This window comes from Heterodontus francisci, chromosome 10, assembly GCF_036365525.1.
Source record: "Heterodontus francisci isolate sHetFra1 chromosome 10, sHetFra1.hap1, whole genome shotgun sequence".
Lineage (NCBI taxonomy): Eukaryota > Metazoa > Chordata > Chondrichthyes > Heterodontiformes > Heterodontidae > Heterodontus > Heterodontus francisci.
The window spans coordinates 83971551-83997853 of NC_090380.1; the positions used below are offsets into that span (position 1 = coordinate 83971551).

At 44.8% G+C, this 26303-nt stretch overlaps 1 protein-coding gene across 3 annotated transcripts in view; it reads right to left on the reverse strand.

The window, feature by feature from the left end:
• Nucleotides 1–24068, reverse strand: part of LOC137374581 (E3 ubiquitin-protein ligase DZIP3-like) — a 200254-nt gene extending 176186 nt beyond the window's left edge. For all 3 annotated transcript variants that reach the window (XM_068040905.1, XM_068040904.1, XM_068040903.1), the window contains exons 1-2: nt 23991–24068; nt 11184–11220 (exon numbers count right to left, since the gene is read on the reverse strand). In XM_068040905.1, coding sequence (XP_067897006.1) covers nt 11184–11219 — 36 coding nt within the window. In that variant the 5' untranslated portion in view covers nt 11220; nt 23991–24068. The remainder of the gene's footprint in view (nt 1–11183; nt 11221–23990) is intronic.
• Between the last annotated feature and the right edge of the window lie 2235 nt (nt 24069–26303).

The following is a 26303-nucleotide window of genomic DNA, read 5'->3' on the forward strand; positions in this document are numbered from 1 at the left end:
TGTTCGATGCAGGAGACTTTTCTCTCTTGTGATTCATGTCTTCAGTGGATTTGGAGTTCCGTGAGAAAGAGATGGGAGCAGACAGGAGAGGCTGTGGCGAGCCAGCCAGGGGGAGGTCTTTGCAGTCCAAGAGCAAACAGTCTCTCTCCCAGTTTAAACTGTCAGTATAATTCAAAAATAAACTCAGGTTGCCCACCAGGTTAGTCTTCTGACTAATGGTATTGTCACAGGACTAGTAACCCAGAGGCCCAGGGTATTGCTCTGGGGACATGGGTTCAAATCCCACCACAGCAGAAGGTGGAATTTGAATTCAGTTAATAAATCTGGAATTAAAAGCTAGTCTAATGATGGCCATGAAACCATTGTCGATTGTTGTAAAAACCCATCTGGTTCACTCATGTCCTTTAGGGAAGGAAATCTGCTGTCCTGATCTGGTCTGGCCTACATGTGACTGCAGACCCACAGCAATGTGGTTGATTCTTACCTGCCCTTTGAAATGGCCCAGCAAGCCACTCAGTTGTATCTAACCACTACAAAGTCAATAAAAAGGAATGAAACCGGATGGACCACCGGCATCGACCTAGGCACCAGAGACGACAATGGCAAACCCAGCCCTGTCGACCCTGCAAAGTCCTCCTTACGAACATCTGGGGGCTTGTGCCAAAGTTGGGAGAGCTGTCCCACAGACGAGTCAAGCAACAGTCTGACATTGTCATACTCACGAAATCATACCTGACAGACAATGTCCCAGACACTGCCATCACCATCCCCGGGTATGTCCTGTCCTACCGGCAGGACAGACCCAACAGAGGTGGTGGCACAGTGGTATACAGTAGGGAGGGAGTTGCCCTGGGAGTTCTCAACATCGACTCTGGACCCCATGAAGTCTCATGGCATCAGATCAAACATAGAAGGAAACCTCCTGCTGATTACCACCTACGCCCTCCCTCAGCTGATGAGTCAGTACTGCTCCATGTTGAACAGCATTTGGAGGAAGCACAGAGGGTAGTGAGGGCACAAAATGTACTCTGGGTTTGGGACTTCCATGTCCATCACCAAGACTGGCTCGGTAGCATCACTACTGACCGAGCTGGTGGAGTCCTAAAGGACATATCTGCTAGACTGGGTATGTGGCAGTGGTGAGGGAACCAACAAGAGGGGAAAACATACTTGACCTCGTCCTCACCAATCTCCTGCCGCAGATGCATCTATCCATGATAGTACTGGTAAGAGTGACCACCGCACAGTCGTTGTGGAGACAAAGTCCCGCCTTCACTTTGAGGATACCCTCCATCGTGTTGTGTGGTACTACCACCATGCTAAATGGGATAGATTTCGAACAGATCTAGAAATCAATAACTGGGCATCCATGAGGCGCTGAGGGCCATCAGCAGCAGCAGAATTGAACTCAACCAGAAACTGTAACCTCATGGCCCGGCATATCCCCCACTCTACCCTTACCATCAAGCCAAGAGACCAACACTGGTTCAATGAAGAGTGCAGGAGGGCATGCCAGGAGCAGCACCAGGCATACCTCAAAATGAGGTGTCAACCTGGTGAAGCTACACCACAGGACTATCTGCGTGCCAAACTGTGTAAACAGCATGCGATAGACAGAGCTAAGCGATCCGAGAACCAATGGATCAGATCTAAGCTCTGCAGTCCTGCCACATCCAGCCGTGAATGGTGGTGGACAATTAAACAACAAACTGGAGGAGGTGGCTCCACAAATATCCCCATCCTCAATGATGGGGGAGCACAGCACATCAGTGCGAAAGATAAGGCTGAAGCATTTGCAACAATCTTCAGCCAGAAGTGCCGAGTTGATGATCCATCTCGGCCTTCTCCTGACGTCCCTAGCATCACAGATGCCAGACTTCAGCCAATTCAATTCACTCCGCGTGATATCAGGAAACGACTGAAGGCACTGGATACTGCAAAAGCTATGGGCCCTGACAATATTCCGGCAATAGTAACGAAGACCTGTGCTCCAGAACTTGCCGCGCCCCTAGCCAAGCTGTTCCAGTACAGCTACAACACTGGCATCTACCCTGCAATGTGGAAAATTGCCCAGGTATGTCCTGTACACAAAAAGCAGGACAAGTCAAACCCGGCCAACAACTGCCCCATCAGCCTACTCTCAATCATCAGTAAAGTGATGGAAGGTGTCATCAACAGTGCCATCAAGCGGCACTTGCTCAGCAATAACCTGCTCAGTGACACTCAGTTTGGGTTCCGCCAAGGCCACTCAGCACCTGACTTCATTACAGCCTTGGTTCAAACATGGACAAAAGAGCTGAACTCAAGAGGTGAGGTGAGAGTGACTGCCCTTGACATCAAGGCAGCATTTGACCGAGTATGGCATCAAGGAGCCTGAGCAAAACTCAGGTCAATAGGAATCAGGGGGAAAACCCTCCGCTGGCTGGAGTCATACCTAGCACAAAGGAAGATGGTTGTGGTTGTTGGAGGTCAATCATCTGAGCTCCAGGACATCACTGCAGGAGTTCCTCAGGGTAATGTCCTCGGCCCAACCATCTTCAGCTGCTTCAGCAATGACCGTCCTTCAATCATAAGGTCAGAAGTGGGGATGTTTGCTGATGATTGCACAATGTTCAGCACCATTCGTGACTCCTCAGACACTGAAGCAGTCCATGTAGAAATGCAGCAAGACCTGGGCAATATCCAGGCTTGGGCTGATAAGTGGCAAGTAACATTCGCGCCACACAAAGAACAAACAAAGAACAGTACAGCACAGGAACAGGCCATTTGGCCCTCCAAGCCTGCGCCGATCTTGATGCCTGCCGAAACTAACACCTTCTGCACTTCCGGGGCCCATATCCCTCTATTCCCTTCCGATTCATGTATTTATCAAGATGTCTCTTAAACGTCGCTATCATATCTGCTTCCACCACCTCCCCTGGCAGCAAGTTCCAGGCACTCACCACCCTCTGTAAAAAACTTGCCTCGCACATCCCCTCGAAACTTTGCCCCTCTCACCTTAAACCTATGTTCCCTGGTAACTGACTCTTCCACCCTGGGAAAAAGTTTCTGACTATCCACTCTGTCCATGCCGCTCATAACTTTGTAAACCTCTATCATGTCGCTCCTCCACCTCCGTCGTTCCAGTGAAAATAATCCGAGATTTTCCAACCTCTCCTCATAGCTAATGCCCTCCAGACCGGGCAACATCATGGTAAACCTCCTCTGTACCCTCTCCAAAGCCTCCACGTCCTTCTAGTAATGTGGCGACCAGAATTGCATGCAATATTCTAAGTGTGTCCTAACTAAGGTTCTGTGCAGCTGCAACATGACTTGCCAATTTTTATACTCTATGCCCCGCCGATGAAGGCAAGCATGCCGTATGCCTTCTTAACTACCTTATCCACCTGCGTTGCCACTTTCAGTGACCTGTGGACCTGTATGCCCAGATCTCTCTGCCTGTCAATACTCCCAAGGGTTCTGCCATTTACTGTATACCTCCCACTTGCATTAGACCTTCCAAAATGCATTATCTCACATTTGTCCGGATTAAACTCCATCTGCCATTTCTCCGCCCAAGTCTCCAACCGATCTATATCCTGCTGTATCCTCTGACAATCCTCATCATTATCCGCAACTCCACCAACCTTTGTGTCATCCGCAAACTTACTAATCAGACCAGGTACATTTTCCTCCAAATCATTTATATATACTACAAACAGCAAAGGTCCCAGCACTGATCCCTGCGGAACACCATTAGTCACATCCCTCCATTCAGAAAAACACCCATCCACTGTTACCCTCTGTCTTCTGTGACTGAGCCAGTTCTGTATCCATCTTGCCAGCTCACCTTTGATCGATCCGGTGTGACTTCACCTTTTGCACCAGTCTGCCATGCGGGACCTTGTCAATGGCTTTACTGAAGTCCATATAGATAACATCCACCGCCCTTCCCTCATCAATCATCTTCGTCACTTCCTCAAAAAGCTCAATCAAATTAGTAAGACATGACCTCCCCTTAACAAAACCATGCTGTCTCTCGCTAATAAGTTTGTTTGTTTCCAAATGGGAGTAAATCCTGTCCTGAAGAATCCTCTCTAATAATTTCCCTACCACTGACTAAGGCTCACCGGCCTATAATTTCCTGGATTATCCTTGCCACCCTTCTTAAACAAAGGAACAACAATGGCTATTCTCCAGTCCTCTGGGACCTCACCTGTAGCCAATGAGGATGCAAAGATTTATGTCAAGGCCCCAGCAATTTCCTCCCTTGCCTCCCTCAGTATTCTAGACAAGTGCCAGGCAATGACCATCTCCAACAAGAGAGAATCTAACCATCTCCACTTGACATTCAACGGCATTTAATCGCTGAATCCCCCACTATCAACATCCTAGGGGCTACCATTGACCAGAAACTGAACTGGAATAGCCATATAAATATCGTGGCTACAAGAGCAGGTCAGAGGCTCGGAATCCTGAGGCAAGTAACTCACCTCCTGACTCCCCAAAGCCTGTCCACCATCTACAAGGGCGGCACAGTGGCGCAGTGGTTAGCACTGCAGCCTCACAGCTCCAGCGACCCGGGTTCAATTCTGGGTACTGCCTGTGTGGAGTTTGCAAGTTCTCCCTGTGTCTGCGTGGGTTTCCTCCGGGTGCTCCGGTTTCCTCCCACATGCCAAAGACTTGCAGGTTGATAGGTTAATTGGCCATTATAAATTGCCCTTAGTATAGGTCGGTGGTAGGGGAATATAGGGACAGGTGGGGATATGGTAGGAATATGGGATTAGTGTAGGATTAGTATAAATGGGTGGTTGATGGTCGGCACAGACTCGGTGGGCCGAAGGGCCTGTTTCAGTGCTGTATCACTAAACTAAACTGCAAGGCACAAGTCAGGAGTGTGATGGAATACTCTCCACTTGCCTGGATGGGTGCAGCTCCAACAACACTCAAGAAGCTCGACACCATCCAGGACAAAGCAGCCCGCTTGATTGGCACCCCACCTACAAACATTCACTCCCTCCACCACCGACGCACAGTGGCAGCAGTGTATACCATCTACAAGATGCACTGCAGCAATGCACCAAGGCTCCTTAGACAGCACCTTCCAAACCCACGACCTCTACCAACTAGAAGGACAAGGGCAGCAAATGCATGGGAACACCACCACCTGCAAGTTCCCCTCCAAGTCACACACCATCTTGACTTGGAACTATATCGCCGTTCCTTCACTGTCGCTAGGTCAAAATCCTGGAACTCCCTTCCTAACAGCACTGTGGGTATACCTACACCCCAAGGACTGCAGCAGTTCAAGGCGGCAGCTCACCACCACATTCTCAAGGGCAATTAGGGATGGGCAATAAATGTTGGCCTGGCCAGCGACGCCCACATCCCATGAATGAATTTTTAAAAAAGCCTCATTCTTGGTAGGCGGAGGTCTGCATGACACCTCCACACCCAATGGAATAAAATGCGATTTGAAAATAGAGCATTTCATCAAAAAGGGTCAAGAGAGAAAATGTACAGGAAAAGAAGCATGCGTCTATCTCTCTCATTCATTCATAAATCCTATAACTTATTACACGTCTTTTCTTGGTGACAGTGCTGCTTTAACTACCCCTTTTTTGGCATCGCAATAAACATGTGGTTCTTTGGTTTTCCTTCAGTTTGCCCATTTCCATGACTGCCTCGGATCTTTGTTCCTGTTGAGGTCAGCAAAGGGGGAGAGTTAGATTTAGCTAGCCTTAAGTAGGAATTTTTTTCCTCAGGAGAGTCAGTAGTGGGCGGGTCAATCCTGAACTCTCTCTCAGTGCTTTGCCGAGTCATGTAAAGACTTTTGACTTCAGGGGATAGGTGGTTCTCTTTTCTTCGGACTGTGGGGTGGATTCTTTGCTCATCTCCCTTTCGTCCTCTGGGACACTCCTGCCTGCAGATATTTGTGCAGACTCTACTGTACTCCCCTGTGGCACTTTGACTAGGTGAGGCATCACCCTCACAGTTTCTCTGCCCCCTAGAGGTCTTTCTTTGTTTATGCAGGTTCCTCTAAATACTGTCAGCAACTCTGGTGGGGTGCTTCTAGTGTCTGCATTTATATAGGAGGATGTGGGGTCTAACTTATCAAATTTTTTGGGGTTGGCTGACAGGACAATAGGGGTTTTCATCCGGGATTTCTCCTGGACTTCCTTTAACCTGCCCTCTTGGTTGCTTTTTCCCCTTCCCTTTCTGAAATTTTGCCAGCCTGTGCCCGCCTGTCCCCTTTTGTTCTTGGTGGGAGTCCCTTACAGTTCACCAACCCTCTGCTGGAGGGTCCTCCTAACACAGGACTTAGGGGTGCGGGTTTCACTATAGGTTGGGGTTTCTCCTCAACCTGGCACATGTGGCAACTCCTGTAGTATGCCACCACATCTTTGTGGAGTTTTGGCCAGTCAAACTGCTGTCTTATGTGGACTTTGGTCTTTCGTATACCGGCTTGTACAGCCACTGTAGTCGCGTGGGCCCTTCTTAATATTTCTCTCCGGTACCTCTGCGGCACCACTAACTGGTGAACTACTTTCCATTCCTTGCTCTCAGGTCTTCGAGGAGAATCCCATTTCCTCATCAATACCGCATTCTTTAAATAGTAGCAATCAGGAACTCCCTCTGCTTCACTTTCAGACTGGGCAGCCTGTGCTAACTCTCACACTACTGGGTCGGCTTGCTGAGCCTCAGCTAGGGAAATGTATTTAATTCATTCCCTGGGACTTCCAACTTCCCAAAGAAAGACTCGGACAGACAGACCTCATAGTCATCTGCCTGCAGTGCCAATGCAGTCTCCACTGGGGGAGCTGGTTTGGTCATGGCCTCACTCATTACACATTCAGGGAAACAACAGGGGTCTATCTCCTGCCACAGCCCTGTCTCTCTGACAGTCTTTCTTTCACTACTGGGGGGAGCTTCCACCTTCACTCCCGCCAGATCATTACCTAGGAGCAGATAAACCCATCCACAGGCAAACTAGGGACAATCTCTACGATCACCGGTCCCGAAAATAGGTCGCACTCCAGGTGCACCTGGTGTACAGGTACAGGCATACACTGCCCTCCAATACCATTCACCACCATTTTGGTGTTCTCTGCACTCTCTGGGAGAAAAATCAGGCCTTTTCCCAGTAAAAGGGATCTAGTGGCCCCTGTGTCCCTGAGGATTACTATGGGCTTGCTTGCACCACTCGAGAGGTACAGAGTTACTCTCCCTTCAGACATAAAACTCTGATAACCCTCAGGAATCCTATTAACTTTTCCTGAACTTGCAGTGGTAAACTTCCTGGGTTGTACTCTTACTGCAGTTAAAGCTACAGCTTGCACTGTTGTGCTCTCCTCCAGGATTCCTTCTTCACTGAGCAGATGTGCCCCGATTAACCCTACAGTTTCTCCCTTTAATTTCCAGCAGTCAGCTTTTAGATGACCTGCCTTATTACAATGGAAGCACACAGGTCTTTGCGTCTCACTCTTTCTCACAGCACCTTCCTTTTTGGCTAGAGGAGGGCCCCCTGTGTCTCCTGATTTTTTTTCTTCCCCAGGACTGCTTGGGCTCCTATCACCTTCCCACCCGTGGTCCTTTTTAGATTTGTGGGGGTGATTAGGAAAGGTTCTCCCTGGGAAACTGACTTATTAATTAAAGCAAACTCATCAGCCAGAATGGCTGCTTGCCGGGCTCTCTGAACCTGCTGCTCCTCTACGTATGTCTTTAGGGAGAGTGGCAGAGAGTGTTTAAATTCCTCTAACAGAATTACTTCTCTGAGATTCTCATAGCTGAACTGTACTTTAAGAACCCTCAGCCACTGGTCAAAAGCCAGCTGCTTACTTGTTTCAAACTCCAGATAAGTCTGATTAGCTTGCTTCTTGATGGCTCTAAACTTTTGCTGATTTTGCTTCAGGTACGAATTCATATGCCTTGAGGATAGCATTTTTTGTCAGTTCATAATTTGATGAACTCTCATCTGGAAACAGGAAATAAACCTCAGGGGCTTTTCTGGTTAACTCGCTTTGTAATAAAAGAGACCAGGTCTCAGCTGGCCATTTTAACTGCCTTGCCAGTTTCTCAAAAGACACAAAAAAACTGTTCCACATCTTCCTCACTGAATTTTGGGATTAATTGAGATAGTTTTAACAATTCTGTACCCAGCCCTGAATAACGCTCCTCCATATTGGCCATGCTTTCGCTGGGGTTACTCTGTTGCCCCCCCAATTAACTCAAGACACTTCTGCTCTGTTTCTTCACATTCTTTCTGGAAGGTTCTTTCTCTCTCTCCTGCCTCTCTCTGTCTTCACGTTCCTTCTGGAAGACTATTTCTCTCTCTCTCTCTCCTGTCTCTCTCTTTCTCTCTCCTGTTCCTTCTCCTCTTTGTCTTCACATTCCTTCCAGAAGGCTCTTTCTTTCTCTCGCTCCTCAAATTCAAGTTTCCTTTGTTCCAACTGTAGCTTTGATAGCAATACCCTGTCTGGGTCTACGTCTAACCCTGTTTCTATTTCTTCAGATTCAAGGGAAAAATGGTTGGCCACTAGTCATGGGAGTTCAGACTTCCTAGCGTTGCCATGTACAGAGATCCCACACTGCTCAGCCATTTCCCTCAACTCCTCCATAGACAGTGCGTTTAACCTATCCCAAGTTACTTCACCCTGGCTTGGAGAACTACTCACTTCAGTTGCAGACATGTTAGCATTTGAGCACACACAACCACAAGAAAACCTACATTGAATTCTTGCTCTTCCCACTTCCAATTTCTCTTGTTTGTCTGTGGGTAAAATCCACAATGGTAGCCCCCAAATTTCTGTTACGATGAGGTGAGAAAGGGGTCTAGGGGTTCCCTCTCAGCCTTCACCTGGTCTTACCGTAACAGGGTTTAATTTTAAACATACCATGTTTTTAGCTCCCCCTTGGTGAATCCTTGTTCGCTACTTGCCAATTATAAGGCAAAGAAACCAGCAAAACAGGTTTTTTTAGGTTTAAAGAAGAAAGGTTGAACTTTATTAAACTTAAACTCTAATTTGGTTAATGCTACGGATACGCGATGCGCCCACGCTAGCATGCATACATGATAAACACACATGCAGATAAAGAAAGAAAAGACAAGATGGTTTTGGTTACTATTCTTCGAGCTCGCTGTAGAGTTCATGATTGTAGGTAGATCTTGCTTTTTATGGGGGCCCAGTATTGACTTTTCTCTCTTGAGGTTCATGTCTTCAGTGGATTTGGAGTTCCATGCATAAGAGATGGGAGCAGACAGGAGAGGCTGTGGCGAGCCAGCCAAGAAAGTCTTTACAGTCCAGGAGCAAACAGTCTCTCTCCCAGATCAAACTGTCTGCACGATTAAAAAAAAACTCAGGTTGCCCACCAGGTTAGTCATGTGACTAGCTGGTTTGACCACGTCTGTTTGTGGATTTGGCCACCTCAACACTCATCCTGGAATGTGGGCTTCCTCACCTTCAATGTTTGGTGATCAAGGCCCATTGTGGGTTGAATGTGTCAGGAATGGCCCTGTGTCTCCACAAGCACTGTCTGTTAGTATGCAAATGCTTTTTCCAGCCATGGCTGATCTGTTTACCAAGTCATTTCCTCGCTCCATCAACAGTTTAAAACCAATGTTCATATGAAAAAATTAATATGCCTCGTTCTTGGCAGGTGGGGGTCTGCATGACACTTATGAGGAAAGGTTGGATAGGCTGGGTTTGTATGTGCTGGTGTTTAGAAGAGTGAAAGGCGACTTGATTGAAACATAGAGCATTCTGAGGGGTCTTGACGGGGTGGATGTGGAAAGGATGTTTCCTCTTGTGAGAGAATCGAGAACCATGGGTCACTGTTGAAAAATAAGGGGTCGCCCATTTAAGACAGAGATAAGGAGAATTTTTTTCTCAGAGGGTTGAGTGTCTTTGGAACTCTCTTCCTCAAAGGGCAGTGGAAGCAGAGCCTTTGAATATTTTTTAAGGCAAAGGTAGACAGATTCTTGATAAGCAAGGGGATTGGTGGGAATGTGGAGTTGAGGTTACAATCAGATCAGCCACGACCTTGTTGAATGGTGGAGCAGGCTCAAGGGGCCGAGTAGCCTACTCCTGCTCCTAATTCATATGTTCGTAATTACTCTCAGTATCATGTTTGCGATTCACTTAAAAAGTCACACTAAGAACTGTGATTAACATCTGACTTTCATTATGAAAGTAAGGATCTATAAAATCTTGTTTGACAGTAATTCAAAACCTTGCTCAAATTTGTCATGCAATTCCTCAACGAAAGTGCAGCCATAAAGGCAGATGAATGGCAAACAGTTGCAGTAGTATATTTTAACTCTCAAACTAACTAGTCACTCGCTCTGCATTTTCTAAGAGCCAAACAGTTCAATGCAAAATTGTTTAACCAGAAAGACTATATTACTTGAGCACTGCAAAAGGGTGAGGGACATAATTATTTATCCACTCCATTTTTTTCTTCAGCTTTTGGCCACAGGCAATCTACCGATAAAGTATAATTGCTGCAGTTCTAAGACCAGAGTAAATAAATACTCACTGGATCTGTACATTTGGAACATCAGCTTCAAAAAGATTACAGGAATGAGAGACAGTACTGTTTGTAAATAGTATCGTAAATTTTTTGCAGTATTTTAAGAAGTTACAAAAGGATCAGAAATACTAAATTCTATTACTAGCTATTCGTAAAATAGGAAAAAAAAGGATTTTCTGATCAGTTTTGTAGGAAAAAAACATTCTGGTAACATTCAACTTAATTAATAGGGATAAACTTCCTGTTATTTTTACTAGTGGATGTAGAATCTACAGCACAGAAACAGGCCATTTGGCCCAACTAGTCTATGCCTGTGTTGATTCTCCACACAAGCCTCCTCCTACTTGAAATCCCTTGTCCCACGCTGCCCTCATATCCCTCGTTGCCTTTGCCACTCCCTCATGCACGCATCAAGCTTCCCCTTAAATGTGTTAATGCTATCTGCTTCAACTACTCCATGTGCAGTGACTGCCATTCTCACCTGCATGTAAAGAAATTCCTCAAACTCTTTATTTAATTTTTTTAATGCCCACTTATATTTGTCTTCTTTTTCTGGACTCACCACAATTGAATGCTAAAAAATACAGTACCACGTTGATACATGCCCTTTACATTTATCCACCAGCATTGTATTCAATTCACCCATTCGGACATCGGCAAAGAAATGTACTTACAGAAGGTTTTTCCAACTTCTTTCTCTTTTCATCCATCCTACAGGAGATCATAGGAAGCATGGTTAGTAATTAAGAATCAAACACACCGACAATGGAAAATAGCAAGCAGGGAAGGAAATCAAGCTATAACTTATGTACACAGACAGTTTAGTTTTTCAATTGGGCGGCACAGTGGTTAGCACCGCAGCGTCACAGCTCCAGTGACCCGGGTTCAATTCTGGGTACTGCCTGTGTGGAGTTTGCAAGTTCTCCCTGTGACTGCGTGGGTTTTTGCCAGGCGCTCCGGTTTCCTCCCACAGCCCAAGACTTGCAGGTTGATAGGTAAATTGGCCATTATAAATTGCCCCTAGTATAGGTAGGTGGTAGGGGAATTGAGGGAAGGTGGGGATGTGGTAGGAATATGGGATAAATGTAGGATTAGTATAAATGGGTGGTTGATGGTCGGCACAGACTCGGTGGGCCGAAGGACCTGTTTCAGTGCTGTATCTCTAATAAATAAATTAAATTAAAAAAATAAAATAAATAAAATGAAATATTTTTTTCTCACTCCAAGATTAATCAAAGCAAATAATGCTTAGAACATAGGTAACCAATGACAAGTATAATCTTGGTTTAGGGTGCATTCAATCCCATATGTTTAGCATCGGTGCAATTATTAAACTTGAAGTGTAAACTCAAGATGCTCAAGCAATGCCCCTATTAAATATATTTAACTCATCACGCATAGTTCATCTTGAGACATTGTTAGTACAAAATGATTGTCGCATTTGTCTATGTGAAAAAAGTTACAGACCTCCAAAGGTAATCTGAAGCGCAGTCGATGTTCAGATGAGTTAAGAACTATAGAAATACTGGTACGATAAAAGTCTACAGTTTATACCGGCCAAAAATTGCCTTGACTTGCATTCAAGCAAGTGTCGAAATTAGTGAGGAGGAAAGCCTTAGATTACAGGACGATATAGATAGGCTGGTAAGATGGGCAGAGCAGCGGCAAATGGAATTTAATCCTGAGAAGTGTGAGGTGATGCATTTTGGGAGAACAAGGCAAGGGAATATACAATGGATGGTAGGACCCTAGGAAGTACAGAGGGTGAGAAAGACCTTGGTGTACTTGTCTACAGATCACTGAAGGCAGCAACACAGGTAGATTTTTTTTAATTCATTCATGGGATGTGGGCGTCGCTGGCCAGGCCAGCATTTATTGCCCATTCCTAATTGCCCTTGAGAAGGTGGTGGTGAGCTGCCTTCTTGAACTGCTGCAGTCCATTTGGGGTAGGTATTCCCACAGTGCTGTTAGGAAGGGAGTTCCAGGATTTTGACCCAGCGACAGTGAAGGAACAGCGATATAGTTCCAAGTCAGGATGGCGTGTGATTTGGAGGGGAACTTGCAGGTGGTGGTGTTCCCATGCATTTGCTGCCCTTGTCCTCCTAGTCGGTAGAGATTGCAGGTTTGGAAGGTGCTGTCTAAGGAGCCTTGGTGCATTGCTGCTGTGCATCTTATAGATGGTACACACTGCTGCCACTGTGCGTCGGTGCTGGAGGGAATGAATGTTTGTAGATGGGGTGCCAATCAAGCGGGCTGCTTTGTCCTGGATGGTGTCGAGCTTCTTGAGTGTTGTTGGAGCTGCACCCATCCAGGCAAGTGCAGAGTATTCCATCACACTCCTGACTTGTGCCTTGTAGATGATGGACAGGCTTTGGGGAGTCAGGAGGTGAGTTACTCACCTCAGGATTCCTAGCCTCTGACCTGCTCTTGTAGCCACGGTATTTATATGGCTACTCCAGTTCAGTTTCTGGTCAATGGTAGCCCCTAGGATGTTGATAGTGGGGGATTCAGCGATGGTAATGCCGTTGAATGTCAAGGGGAGATGATTAGATTCTCTCTTGTTGGAGATGGTCATTGCCTGGCACTTGTGTGGCGCGAATGTTACTTGCCACTTATCAGCCCGAGTCTGGATGTTGTCCAAGTCTTCCTGCATTTGTACACGGACTGCTTCAGTATCTGAGGAGTCGCGAATGGTGCTGAACATTGTGCAATCATCAGCGAACATCCCCACTTCTGACCTTATGATTGAAGGAAGGTCATTGATGAAGCAGCTGAAGATGGTTGGGCCGAGGACACTACCCTGAGGGATTCCTGCAGTGATGTCTTGGAGCTCATTGACCTCCAACAACCACAACCATCTTCCTTTGTGCGAGGTATGACACCAGCCAGCGGAGGTTTTCCGCTGATTCCCACTGACCTCAGTTTTGCTAGGGCTCCTTGATGCCATACTCGGTCAAATGCTGCCTTGATGTCAAGGGCAGTCACTCTCACCTCACCTCTTGAGTTCAGCTCTTTTGTCCATGTTTGAACCAAGGCTGTCATGAGGTCAGGAGCTGAGTGGCCCTGGCGGAACCCAAACTGAGCGTCACTGAGCAGGTTATTGCTAAGCAAGTGCCGCTTGATGGCACTGTTGATAACCTCTTCCATCACTTTACTGATGATTGAGAGTCGGCTGATGGGGCGGTAATTGGCCTGGTTGGACTTGTCCTGCTTTTGGTGTACAGGACATACCTGGGTAATTTTCCACATTGCAAGGTAGATGCCAGTGTTGTAGCTGTACTGGAACAGCTTGGCTAGGGGCGCTGCAAGTTCTGGAGCACAGGTCTTCAGTACTATTGCCAGGATATTTCAGGGCCCATAGCTTTTGCAGTATCCAGTGCCTTCAGTCGTTTCTTGATATCACGCAGAGCGAATTGAATTGGCTGAAGTCTGGCATCTGTGATGCTGGGGACGTCAGGAGGAGGCCGAGATGGATCATCAACTCGGCACTTCTGGCTGAAGATTGTTGCAAATGCTTCAGCCTTATCTTTTGCACTGATGTGCTGGGCTCCCCCAACATTGAGGATGGGGATATATGTGGAGCCACCTCCTCCAATTAGTTGTTTAATTGTCCACCAATCTGATCCGTCGGTTATGGGATCGCTTAGCTCTGTCTATCGCATGCTGCTTATGCAGTTTGGCATGCAGATAGTCCTGTATTGTAGCTTCACCAGGTTGACACCTCATTTTGAGGTATGCCTGGTGCTGCTCCTGGCATGCCCTCCTGCACTCTTCAATGTACCAGTGTTGGTCTCCTGGCTTGATGGTAATGGTGGAGTGGGGGATGTGCTGGACCATGAGGTTACAGATTCTGGTTGAGTACAATTCTGCTGCTGCTGATGGCCCGCAGTGCCTCATGGATGCCCAGTTTTGCATTGCTAGATCTGTTCGAAATCTATCCCATTTTGCAAGGTGGTAGTGCCACACAACACGATGGAGGGTATCCTCAATGTGAAGGCGGGACTTCGTCTCCACGACTGTGTGGTGGTCACTCCTACCAGTACTATCATGGATAGATGCATCTGCGGCAGGAGATTGGTGAGGACGAAGTCAAGTATGTTTTCCCCTCTTGTTGGTTCCCTCACCACCTGCCACATACCCAGTCTAGCAGATATGTCCTTTAGGACTCTGCCAGCTCGGTCAGTAGTGTTGCTACCGAGCCACTCTTGGTGATGGACATTGAAGTCCCCTACCCAGAGTACATTTTGTGCCCTCGCCACCCTCTGTGCTTCCTCCAAGTGGCATTCAACATGGAGGAGTACTGACTCATCAGCTGAGGGAGGGCGGTAGGTGGTAATCAGCAGGAGGTTTCCTTGTCCATGTTTGATCTGTTGCCATGAGACTTCATGGGGTCCAGAGTCGATGTTGAGGACTCCCAGGGCAACTCCCTCCCTACTGTGTACCACTGTGCCACCACCTCTGGTGGGTCTGTCCTGCCGATGGGACAGGACATACCCGGGGATGGTGATGGCAGTGTCTGGGACATTGTCTGTCAGGTATGATTCCGTGAGTATGATTATGTCAGGCTGTTGTTTGACTAGTCTGTGGGACAGCTCTTCCAACTTTGGCACAAACCCCCAGATGTTAGTAAGGAGGACTTTGCAGGGTCGACAGGGCTGGGTTTGCCGTTGTCGTTTCCGGTGCCTAGGTAGATGCCGGTGGTCCGTCCGGTTTCATTCCTTTTTATTGACTTTGTAGCGGTTAGATACAACTAAGTGGCTTGCTAGGCCATTTCAGAGGGCATGTATGAGTCAACCACATTGCTGTTGGTCTGCATTCACATGTTGGCCAGACCAGGTCAGGACAGCAGATTTCCTTCCCTCAAGGACATTAGTGAACCAGATGGGTTTTTACAACAATCGACAATGGTTTCATGGCCATCATTAGACTAGCTTTTAATTCCAGATTTATCAATTGAATTCAAATTCCACCTTCTGCTGTGGTGGGATGTGAACCCATGTCCCAGAGCAATATCCTGGGTCTCTGGGCTACTAGTCCTGTGACAATACCACTACGCCACCGCCTCCCAGATAAGGTGGTTTGGAAGGCATATGGGATACATGCCTTTATTTGCCGAGGCACAGAATATATGAGCAGGAGGTTATGATGGAGCTGTATAAAATTTAAGTTAGACCACAGCTGGAGTACTGTGTACAGTTCGGCTCGCCACACTATAGGAAGGATGTGATTGCACTGGAGAGGGTGCAGGGGAGGTTCACCAGGATGTTGCCTGGACTGGAGCAATTCAGCTATGAAGAGAGACTGGATAGGCTCGGGTTGTTTTCCTGAGAGCAGAGAAGGCTGAAGGGGGACCTGATTGGGGCATAGATAGGGTAGATAGGAAGCAACTTCTTCCCTTAGCGGAAGTGTCAATAACCAGGTGGCACAGATTTAAGCTAAGGGGCAGGAGGTTTAGAGGGGATATGAGGAAAATGTTTTTCACCCAGAGGGTGGTAGCAATCTTGAACACACTGCCTGAAGGGGTGGTAGAGGCAGGAACCCTCACAACATTTAAGAAGTAGTTAGATGAGCACTTGAAATGCCATAAAATGTAATGCTATGGGCCAAGTGCTGAAAAATGGGATTAGAATAGAGAGGCTTAATGGCTGGCATGGACACGGTGGACCAGAGGGCCTCTTTCTGTGTACAACTCTGTGACTCTAAGCAGTATAACCACCATTTAAAGCTCAGAAGGATGCCTTGAAGGGTCACTGACCCGAAACGTTAACTCTGCTTCTCTTTCCACAGATGCTGCCAGACCCGAGTGATTCCAGCATTTCTTGTTTTTCTTCCTAGTCAACTACTTTGTTTGCAGATTTTAGAAGAGAGAATGGGCAAGAGGGAGTTATACAGCAACTACTTCCCTTATACTGGCCTATCTCAACATATAGGCTAGTCACATTTCAATTTGCCTGGGTCTTGCTCTATTATCAAGAACGCTTACTGATGGGAACCTTTTTCATAGAATTACAAGGTTCTCCCCCAGTTTCAAGACCAATTTATTTTAGAAGTAAACACACCAAGAGGTTACTAACCAAATTCTAGTTTTAGACGTAAATGTGGATGGTAATCTTCTCTTTCCATAAGTACACCCAAGTCAATAAAAAAAATCCCAACCAGATTGTTTAATATATAAACAATCTACTAGACATTGTGTGTAAATAAATGAAATGTAATTCACCTGAGAGCTTTGCATAGCAAGGGTCAGCTCAGTCTCTACCCCATGTGAAAACCCATCACCTGAGACTCCCCAAATCAAACAGCTCAGAATTTCACACTGATAGAGTTTCTGTTTGTTCACTGGGACATACCCTCTTAACTAAATCCAAATACCTTAACTAAAATAAAAGGAAAATACTGCGGATGCTTAGCAGGTCTGGCAGCATCTGTGAAGAGAGAAACAGAGTTAACGTTTCAGGTAAGTGACCCTTCATCAGAGCTGAAACATTTCTTTCTCCACAGATGCTGCCAGACCTGCTGAGTATTTCCAGCACTTTCTGTTTTTATTGGATGACAAGAGCCAATGCTTAAAGAACCAAGATTGCATAGTGTGCTACTAAAGCTTGGCCTACTAAATCCATGTCATTTACTGAAACAGAATATTAGTAAACTTTTTAGCTGCTTGTTGAACATAGACATCCTATGTTGGCTCCTATGACTATTGACAGCAAAATGCTCTTTTGCAAACATACAGTAGCACAGGTTAACAATTGATAAGAATCAGAATCTGTAATGGGAAATGTCACTATCTCCACTTGTACTCAAGAGCAATCTCCAGCCTCACTTATGAATATATTAATATTTAACCAATTTACGAGATTAAGACCATGAAGTAACTGGCTCTTTTATGCAAAATTGGAAATTGGTTGAAAAATCACTTTTACTATCATTAAAATTTGGAATTATGAAACTGAAAGAAAAGGCCTGCGTTTACATAGTTTCAAGACCTCGGGACATCCCAAAATGCTTTAGAGTCAATGAAGAAACTCTGAAATGCAGTCACTGGTGTAACTTAGAAATGTTTTTTTTTAAATGTTCTTGAACTATACGTGAGTCAAGGGTTATGGGGAACAAGATCAGACCAGCCATGATCTTACTGAATGACGGAGCAGACTAGAGGAGCCACGTCACGTACTCCTACTCCTAGTTTTTATTTTTTTTTTAAATTCAGGAGCCAATTTGCTTACAGTAAGCTCCCACAATCAGAAATGTGATAACAACCAATTTGTTTAAGTGATGTTGCTTGAAGAATATTGTCCAGGGCATCTTGGGAGAACACCTCTGCTCTTTTTCAAATAGCCGCACAGGATCTTTTATACCCAACTGTGGGGGCAAGTGGGGCTGTGGTTTAACGTCTCATCCAAGCAACAGCAGCTCAGACAACGTAGCACTGCACTGGGAGTGTCAGCCTAGGTCATATGCTGAACTTCTTAGAGTGAAACTTGAACCTGCAACCAACTCAGAGGTGAAGTGTGCCAACCCCAAAGCCGCAGCTGATACAGACAACATTTCAAAATTTTGCAACTGGGTTTTTCTCAGATTACTCATATACCGTATTCCAAAATATTATTTCCTGAAAGAAATCTATCCAATTTGGATTCAAATGAATCATTATTTCCTGTTTTCACTGCCTCCCTTGGAAACCTGTTCCATAGACTCATGCACTGAAACAATGTTTACACCCATTTCAAACATAGGGTCCTATTCTCTAATTCTGTTCTGAGCTAGGTGAAACAACTTGCCATGATCTACATTATGAGTTCAGAGTTTTAAAAACAGCAATCACATCACCTCTCAACCTTCCCCTCCAGTGAGAAATGTCCAGCCTACGTAATCACTCCTCATAATTCAGTTGACTCCATCCCCTCAATCATTCTGGGTACCCTACAGAAAAATGATGTATCCCTTTTTATTGATCTCTGATCTGATTTTCTACCTCTGACTGTGCATCTCCTGTTATACTCCTTATCATAAAGGTAAATTTCAAGTTTGTTCAAAACTGAAAATGGTTCTTTTTGATGGCTAAATAATTTGAGTTAATTTGAAATCAAGCAGTTAATCGCCAGAAGATGGGTTCTACAGGACCTTCTGCTCATTTGATCTCTCAGTTCCAGAATTCCAAACCTGCTCATTGTAGCATCCAATTGTTCCTTCGTGAGTCATTGCCCAACCTCAACCACTCTTCTTCATACCCTGTTATAATTATTGATCACCCTTTTTGAAATGTTCCTCGTCATCTGTTCTAAATTCACCTTTCAGGCTTCTGAGCCAGTGCTCTCTTGTTCTGCTATCTTGGCTTATTTGAAAACACTGTTTCAGCTTGTTTTCTATTTTTTAGGTATCTTTTAAACCTCTATAAAGTCCTCTCTGAGGCATTTTTTTTTAGATCAGGGCAATTCACATAGTTCTTCCGTTTCAGCCAGTTACTAATCCACATTTGCACCTAACCCATAATACTCACCTACATAAGTTAGCAAAAAATGTTTAAACATACTTTAATCAAGAGTCATAAAAGGCTTCCTCTCTCTCCAGTCAATTTATTGAATTCTTTGAAGAAACAGAGTAGACAAGGGTATCGTAGTAGACAAAGTAGGTTTGGATTTTCAAAAGCCTTTGCTACGCTATTAGTTTATCGCTAAGTTCAAAGCATATGGAGTTAGGGAACGAGAAGTGAAATGGCTAACAAATTGGCTACAAAATAGAAAGTAGGGGCTAAAACCAGTTACTCAGGCTGGCAAAGGATGAGAAGTGGTGTTCCACAAGGATCGGTGCTGGGAGCAGCAATTGGCAATAAGCAATTAGGGTTCGGAAAACAAAGTAGATTTTCAACATTTACAGATGACGGCAAATTTTGAGGTGTGTTTAATACTGAGGAGGTCTGAGAAATGAAATAATAATAAGGCAATTAAAAAGCAAAGCAAAGATGTTCATTTCTAGAGGGACAGAATTGAAAATCAGAAGTTATTCTTGTTAAACTCAATAAAACCCCCATGGGAAAAGTGGCCCTACTGTGGCTAACAAGAGAAGTTAAATATAGTATCAAATTAATGGAAGAGGCTTATAACATTATCAAAAAAAGTAGTACGCCCGGGATTGGGAAGATTTTAGAATTTAGCAAAGGATAAACAAGAAATGGGTCAAGAGAGTAGAGAACATGAGAGTTAACTACCAAGAGGCATAAAAACAGATTGTAAAAGCTTCTGTAGCATTGTAAAAGAGAAGGGATTAGCAAATGTAAACATGGGTTCCTTAGAGGCAGAGACAGGAGACTGGCACTGGCCTTCCTACTCCACGAGCCTCAATTTTGTGAAGCAGCCTTTTATGTGGTATTTTGTCAAATGCTTTTTTAAAATCCAAATACTGTCCATTGCATTCCCTTCATCAACCTTCTCTGTTACTGCATCAAAAAATTCAACTAGATTAGTCAAGCACGATCGACCTTTTACAAATTCATACCAACTCTCCCAAACTAACTCAAACCTCTCCAAGTACCTGTTGATTTTTTTCCCTGATTACTGTTTCTAAAGCCTTACCCACCACTGAGGTTCAACTGACCAGCCTGTAGTTACCAGTTATTCTTAAATAAGCGTGTCACATTTGCCACTCTCGAATCCTCTGGCACCTCACCCATATCTAGAGAAGATTGGAAGATTATGGCAAGCCCTTCAATCTCCACCCTCACTTCCTTTAGCAACCTGGGATGCAAACCATCCGGACCAGGTGACTTATCCACTCTAAGCATAGCCAGCCTTTTCAGTACATGCAGCCTTTCAATTTTCACCACATCCATTGCCTGTACCAATATTGTCAGCATCCTCTTACTTAGTAAATACTGATACAAAGTACTAATTATGTACTCGAGCCTTGCCCTACGTCTCTAAGCATACATTATCCTCTTTGTCCTGAATGGGACCCATCCCGCCACTTATGACCCGCTTACTAATTACATGCTGGTCGAAGATTTTTGGGTTCTCTTTTATGTCAACGGCCATTCTATTTTCAAATTCTTTCTTTGCCAGTCTTATTTTCCTCTTCAATGTCTCTCTCAACTTATTGTATTTGGCTTGGTTCTCATTTGAAGAATTCACCTAACGTACATCATACACCTTCTTGTTTCATCTGTTACGACCGACCGCTCAAGTCAAAACCCCCAATCAAAACATATGATTCTGATTGCGGTGGGAGCAACACACTGTCCAATCAGTCCTGCCACTCCACAGATCGCCTAACATATCACTTTAAACTTTCCAAATTAAAGAAAACCACAGCCAAATTGAACCATCTATTAACTCCCGAATTAGATCAACAAATTAACTGTTTAATTAGAAAAACTAAATTCTTAAACACTGTGATATCAACAAAATTTAAAATAGAAAAATTAGCGTCCTTGCAGATTTACGCTTCTGCCGAAGTGAAATCTTCCAATGTGGAACTGTCCAAGGTTGCTTGACGTCCTCACAGCCATCCGATGGGGGATAAAAAAAAAAAATGTCCAACATCCGAAACTTCAACTCCTCTTTCATCTAGTGATGACCTCAGTTGATCAACAACTCGCAAACACTTCAATTAAGCAATTTGGCTTCAGAATTTTGAGGGGTGAAAAAGTGATCAGTCTAAAATTCACCTTCCTTCAGTTTAAATTATCAGAGAACTCTGTTAAGTTCATGCTGGTTCAGCTGTCTGTCTGTTAACTGTGTCTCAAAAGCCAGTTTTTCAGCTAGTTTCAAAAGTAAATTGCAACATCGTATATCGTGTTCTTGGTCTCTGATTGGCTGTATCCCGGGGCACTTTCCTTGCTCTCAGTCCCAGGACCTCGTTGCCTTAAAGCAGTACGGATCCTTTTACAGCCTTAAAGGCACACTGCATACTTCCGAGAAAAGAAAAAAACTACAGGATGATAACACATCATATTCTGTATATCCTTCGCCAGCCAGGCAACGACCATCTCCAACAAGAGAGAATCTAACCATCTCCCCTTGACATTCAATGGCATTACCATCGCTGAATCCCCCACTGTCAACATCCTAGGTACCATTGACCAGAAACTGAACTGGAGTCGCCATATAAACACCTTGGCTACAAGAGCAGGTCAGAGGCTAGGAATCCTGTGGCGGGTAACTCACCTCCTGATTCCCCAAAGCCTATCCACCATCTACAAGGCACAAGGAGTGCGATGGAATACTCTCCACTTGCCTAGATGGGTGCAGCTCAAACAACACTCAAGAAGCTCGACACCATCCAGGACAAAGCTGCCCGCTTGATTGGCACCCCATCTACAAACATTCACTCCCTCCAGCACCGACGCATAGTGGTAGCAGTGTGTACCATCTACAAGATGCACAGCAGCAACACACCAAGACTCCTTAGACAGCACCTTCCAAACTCGCGACCTCTACCGACTAGAAGGACAAGGGCAGCAAATGCATGGGAACACCACCACCTGCAAGTAAGTCCCCTCCAAGTCACACACCATCCTGACTTGGAACTATATCACCGTTCCTTCACTGTCGCTGGGTCAAAATCCTGGAACTCCCTTCCTAACAGCACTATGGGTGTACCTACCTCACATGCACTGCAGCGGTTCAAGAAGGCAGCTCACCACCACCTTCTCAAGGGCAATAAGGGAAGGGCAATAAATGCTGGCCTGGCCAGCGATGCCCACATCCCATGAATGAATTTTTTTAAAAATCCAATGAACCCTGACTTTGGTTCCCCTACCTTTCCCCTTTGTTGGAATGTACCTGGCCTGTACCTGAAACATCTCCTTAAAGATTACCCATTGTTAAGTTACCATTTTTCCTGGCAGTCTTTGGTTCCATTTTACCCTGGCTAGATTCCCTCTCATCCCATTAAAATTAGTCCTCTTCCAATTTAGAAGTGTGTGGTAAACAGTAAGAATGATACCAATCAACTGTAGCAAGACATGGATAGGCTGGCAGATGGAATTTGGTACAGGGAGCTAAAAGATATATTTCAGCAAAGGGGACAGGAAGATGCAATCTTGACTTGATGGCACAGTTCTGGGGGGATGTGCAGGCATGGAGGGACTTGGGAGTTCACGTGAAAAGAACGTTGAAAGTTGCAGGACATACTGAGAGAGTAATTAGCAAACCATAAGGGATCTTGGGCTTCGTAAACAAAGGTATTGAGTACAAAAACGCAGAAGTTATGCTGAACCTGTACAAAGCCCTTTCTGGGCCCCAACCAGACAACTGTGTCCAGTGCTGGTCACCACACTTTAGGAAGAATGTGAGGGTCATTGAGACAGTGCAAAGAATGGTTCCAGGAATGAAGGATTTTAGCTATAAGGTCAGGTTGGAAAATCTGGGGTTGTTCTCTGTGAAGCAAGGGAGATTAGATAGAGGTATACAAGATTATGACAGGTTTAGATAAAGCAGACAAAGAAAAGCCGCGCTTATACGCTGGGGACATGAGTTCAAAACCCACCATGTGAACTGGTGGAATTTAAATTCAATTAATTAATTAATTAATTTAAAAATCTGAAATTAAAAGCTAGTCTCAGTTTCATAGCGCTATTACTATCATCAATTGTCGTAAAAATTCATCTGGTTCGCTAACATCCTTTTAGGAAGGAATACTGCTGTCCTTACCGGGTCTGGCCTACATGTGACTCCAGACTAACAGCAATGTGGTTGATTCTTAACTGCCCTCTGAAATAGCCTAGCAAGCCACTCAGTTGTCAAGGGCAATTAGGGATGGACAACAAATGCTGGCTATGCCAGCGATGCCCATATCCTATGAAAGAATATTTAAAAAATTAGATGATACAGGGACTCTGGGATACAGATTTAAGGTTTTGGGCAAGAGCTGCTGTGGGGAAGTGAGAAAGGATTTTTTTATGGATGTGAGTAGCAATGACCTGGAACTTGCTGGCTACGAGCGTGGTGGAAGCAGAGACGATTAGTGATTTCAAAAGGAAATTGGATGGGGACTTGAGGGAAATAAACTTGCAGGGCTATGGGGATAGAGCTAGGGAAATGGGATTGATTGGAATGCTCTCCAGAGAGCTGACATGTACTCGATGGGCCGAATGGACTTCTTCTGTGCAGTGCTCTATGCCATAGGTAAACCCCAAAATAATGGAATGGAGAATAAAAATAATTAAAATAAAGTTCTAGAGCAACTTTTATGGGGGGCCAGGGGGCGGGAAGGACGAGCTGGAGAAAGTGAAGCTGATCTTCAATCCCCCATTGGGGCTGTTTTGTGCTCCAGGTTGCTACATATCTCTGCTGACAACACAGATCCTAATTTCACACCATTTCATTCCCTTTCACATAACAGGCTGGTTATTCCAAAATGTAATGTTCACTGGCGCAGATTTTTACATTTAAAGGAAACATGAAACAATTACCCAACCGCCCCTGACTACAGCCGCGGTTCATTACTGTCTTAGTGACATTTATAAACTGCAATATTTTTACCTGTTTAAATGTAACCGCACTCCGCCCACAGCCCAGTGCTTCCCCACTACCTCCTTCACCAACAAGGCCAGGAGAGCGCAGGATGGACCAGCCCGTTTCCGCTCTCCCCGGCCTCCTGCAGCGCCACCTCACGACGCCCAGCAACAACCGCAGCCAAGCCAGCTGAAGCCTTAAAGCACAAGCATGGAAAAAGACAGGTGGATTCTTTTTGGGTCAGCTCTTGTGAAGGTTGTCAGACAGGTGTGGTGTTTTTAGGAAGAACGTGATGGACATCCCACAGTCTTCCGGATGAGGCTTTAAACCGAGGGCCCTGTATGCGCTCTCAGGTGGCACAACTTCGAAGAAGAGCGGGGGAATTTTCTCTGGTATCTTGGCCAATGTTTATCTCTCAACCACCATTACTAAAAACAGATTGTCTGGTAAAGATCACATTGCAGTTTGTGGGAGCTTGCTGGGTGCAAATTGGCTCTTGCATTTCCTACATTATAACAGTGACTACACTTCAAATGTAGTTCATTGGCTGTAAAGTGTTTTGGGATGTCCTGTGCCTGTATAAATGAAAGTCTTCCTTTTTTTCTTGAAATCATTGGGTATTGTAAATTAAAGGTATGCTATCTGATTCACAGTACAGAAACAGGTATAAAATTTACTTCCGAGGATATTCAGTCACCTTATGGAAATGGTCTTTTTTTCCAAACTGTAGGAACAATTAACATTTGCTGTGGTAGCAACTGAGTTTGGAATGAACAACTGTGAAGGGAGACAAGACAATTGTGGAAAATATCACTGACTGAGAATTAGGAGACTCCTTTTCTTTCTTTTTTTTATTCAAGCTTTTATTAGTTTGAGTTTGAATCTCCCTGAGTCAGACACCAACTATAACTGATTGGATCAACAGAAGACCTGCTCTCAGACCTTTTCCCATGAAGGCAATCTTCGATAGAGAATTACATTTTTCCAGTATATTACATCTTTATTAACAGGAGAAAAACTGCATCACCTGAAGGAGCAGTTGAGGTATTACCTCTTGGCTTACAACAAACAGAAATGCAACCAGGCATGTGCAATTACAAACTTGATTTTGCAGGCTGCAAAATATCAATTCTGAAAATCCTGTCCAAAAGCTAACTTTAGGTGACTTGTGCATTGATCAGGGATCTAGTACATGGACACTAGTATTAGGCCACAAATAACACACAACAATGTCATCACACAGTCTCCTGAGAGTCAACATCATCATGTGAATGAATACTGGTAGACGTAAAGTGTTAAAGGAGATAGAATGATGAACAGAGTCAAAAGCAGCCAGGAGAATCATAGAATCATAAAATTGTTACAGCCCAGAAGGAGGCCATTCAGCCCATCATGTCTGCATCGGCTCTCCGAATGAGCAATTTGCCTACTGCCATTCCCCCGCCTTTTCCCTGTAACCCTGCACATTCTTTTCAGATAACAGTCCAATTCCCTTTTGAATGCCTTGATTGAACCTGCCTCCAACACACTCTCAGGCAGTGCCTTGCAGACCTTAACCACTCACTGCATGAAGAAGTTTCTCCTCGTGTCACTTTTGCTTCTTTTGCCAATCACTTTAAATCTGTGTCCTCTCATTCTCAATCCTTTCACAAGTGGGAACTGTTTTTCCCTATCCACTCTGTCCAGACCACTCATGACTTTGAATATATCTATCAAATCTCCTCTCAGCCTTTTCTTCTCTAAGGAAAACAGTCCTAACTTCTCTAATCTACCTTCATAACTGAAGTTCCTCATCCCTGGAATCATTCTCTTGAATCTTTTCTTTACTCTCTTCAATGTCCTCACATTTTTCCATAACCTCCTTGCTCTTATAGTCTATGCCCCTATTAATAAAGCCCAGTATACCGTATGCTTTATTAACCACTCTCTTAATCTGTCCTGCTACCTTCAATGACTTATGCATAGAAACATAGAAAATAGGAGCAGGAATAGGCCATTCGAGCCTGCACTGCCATTCATTATGATCATGGCTGATCATCCAACTCAATAACCTGTTCCCGCTTGCCCCCCCATATCCTTTGATCCCTTTCGACCCAAGAGTTATATCTAACTCCTTGAAAACATACAATGTTTTGGCCTCAACTGCTTTCTGTGGTAGCAAATTCCACAGGCTCACCACTCTCTGGGTGAAGTAATTTCTCCTCATCTCAGTCCTGAAAGGTTTACCCCGTATCCTTAGACTATGACTCCTAGTTCTGGACTCCCCCACCATCGAGAACATCTTTCCTGCATCTACTCTGTCAAGTCCTGTTAGAATTTTATAGGTTTCTATGAGATCCC